Source organism: Lycium ferocissimum, chromosome 7, assembly GCF_029784015.1.
Source record: "Lycium ferocissimum isolate CSIRO_LF1 chromosome 7, AGI_CSIRO_Lferr_CH_V1, whole genome shotgun sequence".
NCBI classification, from domain to species: domain Eukaryota; kingdom Viridiplantae; phylum Streptophyta; class Magnoliopsida; order Solanales; family Solanaceae; genus Lycium; species Lycium ferocissimum.
In genome coordinates this window covers 39,036,861-39,045,708 of record NC_081348.1, presented here as the reverse complement: position 1 = coordinate 39,045,708, position 8,848 = coordinate 39,036,861, and the positions used below count along the sequence as shown (strand labels likewise).

Below are 8,848 nucleotides of genomic sequence, written 5' to 3'. Positions count from 1 at the left end.
AAAAGAATTTATGATGATTTTTCCTTTTTAGGAAAAATAATAATCAGGGCCTCTATCTGAAGTTTAGCTTTAGGCCCCTAATCTCCTAATCTTGTTGAGACGGCCTTGATAAATCATTGTATAAAAATAAATTATTTTTAAATAAAGAAATTGATCATTCTTCTTTACATATATTAATATATAAAAATTAATTCACATAAATTAAAACGGAGGGAGTATAACTTTTAGTTTTAGTTTAAACAAGAAAAAGTTGAAAGGGTCATCATTAAACATTGAGGTATTAGTACGTATTCAAAGTGATGATAATCATAGCACAAGGGAACCACTAATAAATAATTTTGTTGAAAGCACCATAATAATACTCCTAAAACTCACCCCGCCATTCACAAGATCTCCACCATCGCCCCTTCTTTCCTATTTCTTTCTGTTTCCCTCTATTATTTCGTTACTATCCTCAAATCCGGTTCTCTCCAACCCGGAAGTCCGACCCGTATTCGAACTTGGCATTGTGGTGGGGCACAAGGGCGAATTCTTGTTTAATTCGTAACCGATTTAGATGTTGTTCTCATTTCGAAATTGAGAGTTGTAGTCATCTATTATGGACTCGATTTGGGCGAACAATGCTGGCCCTAGTGCTTCTCATTTGCTCTATGCCATATATTTCGCTTTTGGTTTCGTCCTTGTCAGATTATTCCTTGACAGATTCATCTTTCGTGTAAGCTTTCTTTTTTTTTCTTGACAACTTCTTGTGGTGATAACTGATGTTTATTTTTGGTTTGGAAAATGTACATCTTTAAATGCTTCTAGTGAGCCTTGTTTTATTGGCTCTTTAATTATTTAATTTGAGTGTTGTGTACTCAATCTTGGTTTGACTCGTGTAATGAAAACATGGGTCAAGATTCTCATTAACTACTGTATTGGATTGCGTAAAAAGAGCTAAGGTAAAATGGACGTCACATTCAACCAAGAAAAACGAATGTCCCGTTCCCTTAATCTCCTTACAATAGATCCTCAATGTTTAAATAAAAATTGTTGTTAATTGATTGAATAACTTAATAACAATATGGACATGTATTTAATCTCCTGATATGGTTGTCTGGGCGAAGCTATTTGTAGGACATCCTGATGGAAAAAAATTTTAGGTTTAATTAAGATTGTTAGTAATTGATTGAATTAAATTGGATTTAGTAATTTTTGTGATTTTTTTGAGGTTCTGGTGCAATTTGTATGAGCCAGCATTAACTTTCTCAATGATACTTCTGAATGATTAGTTATTGGCCTTGTAAACCTAGACACAATTTGTAAACATTCACCTTGTAACCTTGTTGGGATAGTAACTGTTGATGGATTACAAACCACATTGTAAAGAAAGGAAGGTAAGTTTATTTATTTCAATGAATTTTAAACGACTGAACTGAATTGGGGTTTCTTTGATTACAGTTCTTGAACTTTCATTACCATTAAGTAATTGAATATAATAGAAATTAAAGAATCAATTTGAATCCACCCAGACTAATAGATGAAATTTATCTTCTTAAGCCAGCTTTATTAGAATTTGAGCTGTTAGACTTCGTAATTGACTGCTACAACAACACTTTTAAGATTTTATTAAAAAAAACTTTAGGCGAGGGCGATTCATAATCATTGAAATTGATGTGAAACTCCTGTGATGTTGCCATCCCATCATATCGTAAATGGTAATTTGGTGCAATGGCGTGTGATCTCACATATGAATTATGTTTATTGTTTCACGTTGCATCCTCGTTTTGGGTCGTGTCTTCACATAGACGTTAGTCGTATTGAGCTGTGATTTGGGTGTTGACATTCTTAGAACTGATACTCGGTTCATGGAGGAGTGTTTCTTGCATGTACTGCTATGTACAGTTGTACACTATCGTGTAGTTCCAGTAAAATCTAGAATATTCTGCAGACTACCCATAGATTAATATGTTTTAGGTGAGATGTAAACTATGTTTATTCCTCTTCTTTCTCACACACAAAATATAGGAGCATATTTTGCCTGAAGAGGACCCTCTCTACTAACATCACCATATTTGGAAATATTGAGCATCAGTGGGTAATGAAATTTAAGGTTTCGTCCTCTTGAGGGGACCAGTTTTGTCAGAGGGAAAAAGGATAGATAACCGCCTAAGTCAACTGGGGTTTAGTAAAGCGTGAAGAAAAGAAAAAAGAATAAGAAAACTATAAACACAAACAACTTTATGGACAAAGAAATTCAAAAAGTACAATTGAGTAAAATATATGAAATAAATTTTGTGTCACTAGAGACTCAAAACTGTTTTAAGTTTCTCGTAATTCGTATAGATGCAAACATGCAATTTTTGTATCTGCGTCAAATTAGTTCTAATTTGTTTATTTCTAATTTTCTAAATTCCTGTTTGCTAACATATTTATTCATTACATTTCCTTGGCAATTAATATACCACTTTACCAAATATTTTTTATCTAGTGCCGCCATCTTTAGGCTAGGACTTATGGGCATGCCTTGGTGCCGGTACTTGTTCTTACAGTTATGGTACTCAATGGCCCCCACATAACCCGATCGATACATGGCGTACATGGCTTTAGTTGGGAATACAAACAAGTTAATAATATTGCTTTTTCTCCCTCATTAAGGAAAACAATAAGTTTAACTATTTGAAAGTAGTCATTGTAAGGAGCTAATATTCAGTGACTGCTTTCCTGATGTTGAAGAATTCAGACGATAGAAAATTGGGGAATTTTTTTTTAAGATTGAAGTGAATTTGCCTCGACATTTTTACATGGACTGGCAGCTGTGTGACAGATTTAGTTATCTTTTACTTTACTCCATCTTTCTGACATATCTATGTTCCTTGTTAACCTTGTTTCCAGAGGCTAGCCATTTTGTTGCTGCGACTGGGAACGACCAATCTGAAGAATGATGAGGTTACAAGAGGAAAAGTTGTTAAATGCTCTGAATCCATGTGGAAATTTGCTTATTATGCCACTATTGAGTTTTGTGTCCTAAAAGTTGCTTATCATGCGCCATGGTTCCTAGATGTGAAGCAATATTTCAGGGGCTGGCCAAATCAAGATCTATCGTGAGTATCACATCCTGATTGTTCTATGCCCTAGTTTATGACACATGGCAGTCAACATGTAATAGCTGTATAAAACTAAAATTGGGTTGTTACTTTAAATAATTGAGCAAGCAAGGACAATTACTTGTGAAACAACAAAATTGCTAGCTATACTTAGTTCAATTCAAAATAGTATATTTAGTGCTAATCTGTTGCTAAGTTCATAAATTGGGATTCAATAAGCCGAAGTATGTTTTATTTCTTACTCCGTATTAAGTTCCCACCATTGAGCCTCACATTGGGAGTTGCATTTCGTAAGTTTTGCAGTATCTTCTTGTCTCCTATATCAAGTGTATTGCTTTTTTGAGGATTTTGGAAAAAAAGAAAAAGAAAAAAAAAATCTTATTTTTCCACCCTACTGTCAGAAATCTTTCCTCAAGGCCTGTGGTCTTCTTACATTTAGGAGTGTGTGGCACTGATGATTTCTCCTTTGGTGGTAATACAACACAAAAATTAGGAACCTTTTGGTTCCTAACCCATAGATGATCTCTTGAAGTTCATATAAGCATGGCTAGGGTATTGTGATCATGAATTGAAATTCTCGTCTGGCAACTTGTTCATGTCATAATTATTTGATGCATGGAGCATCCACTCAAAATACTTCTCGTGCATGGTCGATGCTGTTTTGCTTAATTGTTACCAGTACGTATCTTGTCTAGTACTTGATAGGTTCTATTTGCAACATCCATGGGCTACCTGTGTTACTTAATTGTTACCAGTATGTATCTTGTCTAGCACTTAACAGGTTCTACCTGCAAGCATTCAGAGGGTTATATGCTTTTTAGGAGTGGTTTAGCATTTGAGAGATTTATATATCTAGAAAATATGGAGAACTTCTAATACTTTTAATTTCTATTTGCATAATATTGGCATGAGATGAGTTTTAATGGAGTAAGGATTCATATAGCCGACCCCAACTTGTTTGGGACTGAGATATAATTGTTGTTGTGTGCGTATATATGTATATTCTAACAGAAAGCAAAATTGCGGGTACATTCTATACACTAGGATTTGTGCTCAATGGTTGTAATATATTTCAAAGGCCCTTTAACACCTTATTTTGGGGTAGAAGTATTGCAGATCCTCCTCATCCTTCTCTTCTTCTTCTTCTTCTTCTTAACTCGTTGCTGCTTCTGTCTTCAACTATTTCCACTCCTTTTGTTTCATTTCCCCATGCTACAGCTGAAGTATCATTTTTCTTTACCTTGTGCGACCAGAACGTGCATCATCACCTGAGAAAATAGCACTGGATGCCTGGAGCATGTGGGCTCCCTCTCTTGACATCTCCTTATATCTTTCTTTCTTCTATCTGAATGCCTTCACGACGCCAACTTCGTTCAGTATCTTGCTGAAAGTCTAATTGCCTAAGCAGCTGTTCTATTCGCTCACACTTCGCAGTAAGCATGCCATTGGCAGTAGTGATTGGCTGAGGGGAACTCACCAAAAACGCTGCTTCTAGTAAGATATCATCACCATTTTAGTTGAGCAAATTGCCAAAAAAAAAAAAAAAAAAAAAGAAAGAAAAAAGAAATAGGGCTTCTTAAGACGATTATTGTCTAGGCAAGACTTCTTTTCTGATAAAACATGTATACCTTTGTTGCAGTCATTTGAATGCATTAAATTCACTGTAGAGTGAAGTTCAACTAGAAATGCAAATCCATGTTTCTATATTTGAGAATTGAAACTCTTAATGCACCCAAAGTTTTACTTTCTGTTAGAATCATTAGAACTGTGAGCAACATTTATTAAACTTCATACTTGCTTCACAAACATTTATTACACTTCATACTTGCTTCACAGAAATGGATGAGTCTTACAGGCAACTTTAATTTTTTTAGGCCTCTTAATAAAAGGTTCATATGGGGGTTGATAGAATCTAATAGAATCTAACATCGTATGTTCATTTCTCATTTTAGGGTTGGAATCAAACTTATCTATATGTGCCAATGTGGGTTCTACACCTATTCCATTGCTGCCCTCCTTGTTTGGGAAACGCGACGGAAAGACTTTGCTGTAATGATGTCCCATCACATAGTCACAGTTTTTCTGATTTCATGCTCCTATATCTCAAGGTACGGTTTACTTCACCAGTGGTTTACGTTTTATTTTTTAATTATTATTTTTCTCCTTTCATTATCTTTTTATGGACATATACCCTATCTTGACATGAAAATAGGGACATGATTTATGTATGATGTTAGCAACAGTTTTATGGTCTCTATGCCTATGGTGGGTGCAATACAAATAGGAATTTAAATGTGCTTGGAGTTTTCATATTCATTGAACCACAGAACGCAGACAGTCTTCAGCATATTTCGAGAGATAACTTTTTCCTTTTATTTTCAGTTGATGGTGGGGGTAAGGGATGCTAGGTCAAAGTAGATTCTAAACTTTGAAGACCTGGTTTGAGATATAGAAGAGGCTAAAAAAAGTAGAATGTAAGTAGAGATTAGAACATTTATTGCCAAAGGAAGAAAAGTTAGATGCCCATTATGGTGATAATATTAATTTGCATATTCATATATAAAGACATATACAATTATCAATTTAAATTGGATTCAGATCATGTAATGTGTATGAGAAATGGAAAATGTGTATTTTCATGTTTTTGTTAATTGATGTTTGCTACTTTTTTTCTTGGCTGAGATTTTCTGTGAAATGAGGATGCTCAAATGGTCCCTTTCTTTCTATATTCTGATGTTTTACCACTTTGTCATAGTAGATTCATTTATGCACAAGCACTTAAACGGCTCCTGACCTTTTGGTCAAATTTGACTTAGCCAGTAGCATCTTTGTAATCCTGCACAAGGATGCTAATATGCCGTCTAGACGATAAAATAATGAAATGGTTGCTACTTATTTGAAAAAGATAGATAAAGGATTGCCCCATCTGCCCATGTTGGTCGTGTTTGTAACTAAGTCTTGCAGATACAATTAGTACTTTTGCCTCAATGGTTGATCAGAAGGTTATTATTCTCCTATACAGAGGCGAATGTAGGATTTTTAGAACATGAGTTCACCACTAAAAAGGGAAGGAAAAAATGTGTTAAGTGGGAATTGATCCCTAGTCCTCTAGGTAAATAACTCAACCTTCAACCAAGTGCACTATTTAGCCTTCTTGTAGCATGGGTTCCAATAGATAATATTATACCAATTGTAGAAAATCTATACATAAAAAACCTAGTTTTACTAAGAGACCATGGCTTCACGTGCCCCGAACTTTCTACCTAAATTCGCCCCTGCTCCTATATACCTAAAAAAAGAGGTCCCAAATTAGTGCTGAAGTTTGTGAGTGGAATCGATAATGGTTATTCCTGAGTATCCATTTTGAATTCATCTGACGTATTCAAGAAAATTGACCAACCTTGACGCCTATCATTTCCATATTTTTACTTAATCTGTTGATGTCAAGAGAACTCGATAACAGATTTAGGAAACTTGGTTTTGTAATGGTTCATGCCATGCGTGTCTTGGTTCCCTCTTCCGAATTATAATTTTGCTGATTTCTAATCATCATACTCTCTATAGGTAATGATTTCCCTTGAATCTATTAAGTCATTTTGTGAAGTTCGTTGTCATTAAATGAAAGAATCATTTATGTTATAATCCCTGCAGTGGAGCTAATTCTCCTAGTTGAAAACTTGCTATTCTGGAATTATCTGTCAAAAGCCTTGTCAGACTACTTGGTATTGTTGATGAAATTTTTAACTCAGTGTAATTTCACTAACACTCGAGGAAACAAATTAGCAAATGCAATAATTTCCGGATGCTGCCTGCATATTAGAAGAATGGAGTAGTTTTTATCTGCTTCAGTTTGTGTATTAATTTGATGTGTTTTGACCTCTGTAGCTTCTTTCGGATTGGGATAGTTATTCTTGCATTACATGATGCAAGTGATGTCTTTCTTGAAGCTGCCAAAGTTTTTAAATATTCAGAGAAGGAGCTTGGAGCTAGTGTACTATTTGGTTGTTTTGCTGTCTCTTGGGTTATACTTAGGCTGATATTCTTTCCATTTTGGGTCATACGATCCTCAAGGTTGGCATTATCAGATTTTCTACTCATATGCTATTGTTCCCCTCTTCTGGTTTCTCCTAATTAGTCCAATGTGTTTCACTTCCCAGCTATTATCTGTGTGAGGTCTTGAAGTTGTCAGAGGCATATGATACAATGATATACTACGTCTTCAACACAATGCTCTTGACCCTACTTGTGTTCCACATTTATTGGTGGATTCTCATATGTTCAATGATCATGAGACAGTTGAAAAATAGAGGGCAAGTTGGGGAAGACATAAGATCTGGTAAGCATCTTAGCTGTCATTTTGAATTTAGCACAGGTACACTGTTGTTGATTTGTGCTGATATATATTGCTACACCTTTTTCTTTTGTTAACCTGTTCCGACAAAAAAAAAAAAAAAAAATAATACTATAAGACAAGCATGAAATGAGTAATCTAAGTACTTTTCCATGCTGCAGATGTTTTCTCGTAGATCTTAAACTGATGAAGATTTGTCTCGTCTGTTTCACCTTTTTTACATGTTTATATCGAATTGAGCGGTGAAGTTTACTGAATTCTGACTTTTTTTTATTGCGTTGTGTATAGTTTTATAAACTGGCTTTGGGACATAAAATTATTATTCTGAACAAATTTTTAGTAGTCATTCTTTTTCTGGATTTCTGACAGAAGCACATTCTAATTTTTATGATTTTTTTTTTTATAAGGTAAATAACTTTATTAATGTTAGGAAAATCCCCGTATAAACGAAGGATACCAAAAAGTAGAGGAACCTAGACCAAAATATGGTTATTTAAAGGTCACCCAAGCATCTACACAATCAAGAACCTCATGGTGCACCGTAGAGAAACTAGAGATCTATGAAATCTTTTGTTGTAGTAAATTCTTTAGTAGCTGCAACACCAACACTAGCTTCTTTTTAACTGTCTCACTCAGGTTTATCAAACTAGTATTTTTTTTCATAGAAAATTTAAAAAAAATTCCTTTTAACTATTTTTGGCTGTATCCAAAAGGAATTCAGAGTATGGTTTGAATAGTCTTTTCCAACTTTCAGCATTTGAGGTTTTCAGGATCCTTTTTGAACTGCTTGTATTGTTCTTTCCCCTTCTATACAGATTCGGAAGATGATGACTAATTTGAAGACAACGCTCAGATTCTTCAGCAGAAACGTGCTTTGGATATTGCATATGAGTTGTAGGTTCCAATAGACTTAGCTTGACATCTTCTACGTGTTATAGTCAACTATACATTTTTTTTGGTTTGGTTATAGAAATAGAACTGGTTAGATGCGGGGATATTATCAGTTTAACTCGTCATTACATTTTTGGTGTACAAAATAATAGGTATCTCCTTGTATAATTGTTCTCTAAACAAGTATTCAAAACGATTCAAGCAAACCAGCTTCACATATAACTGCCTCGTTCTTTGTTGCTGCTAGATGTTTTGGCTTACAACTATTGACGATATGATAAATATGTACATATGGGGAATCAGGTTATGTATGCCCCGTTATGCAGAGGTGAACCCATGATTTTAACTCAATGGGTTCAACCTTTAAAATTCTTATCAGTGAACTCACTCTAGTTTTGATATTATGGGTTTAGAATCTATTACTTGCTGCAATTTTGTTGTTTTTCACCTATATATTTATGATTCTGTGTCTAAATTATTGTTACTCGCAGCAATAGGCTACATCCGACATTGCCTGAGG

The 8,848-nt window shown here is 34.7% G+C and overlaps 1 protein-coding gene across 1 annotated transcript; it reads left to right on the top strand.

Moving 5' to 3' along the window:
- The first annotated feature begins 419 nt into the window (after nucleotides 1-419).
- On the top strand, nucleotides 420-8,550 carry LOC132064905 (ceramide synthase LOH2). The gene is made up of 6 exons (XM_059458073.1): nucleotides 420-715; nucleotides 2,875-3,083; nucleotides 5,039-5,194; nucleotides 6,972-7,157; nucleotides 7,244-7,422; nucleotides 8,253-8,550. Exons 1-6 carry the CDS (start codon nucleotides 599-601, stop codon nucleotides 8,270-8,272), a joined length of 867 nt encoding a protein of 288 aa, XP_059314056.1. The 5' UTR covers nucleotides 420-598; the 3' UTR covers nucleotides 8,273-8,550.
- Nucleotides 8,551-8,848: the final 298 nt, after the last annotated feature.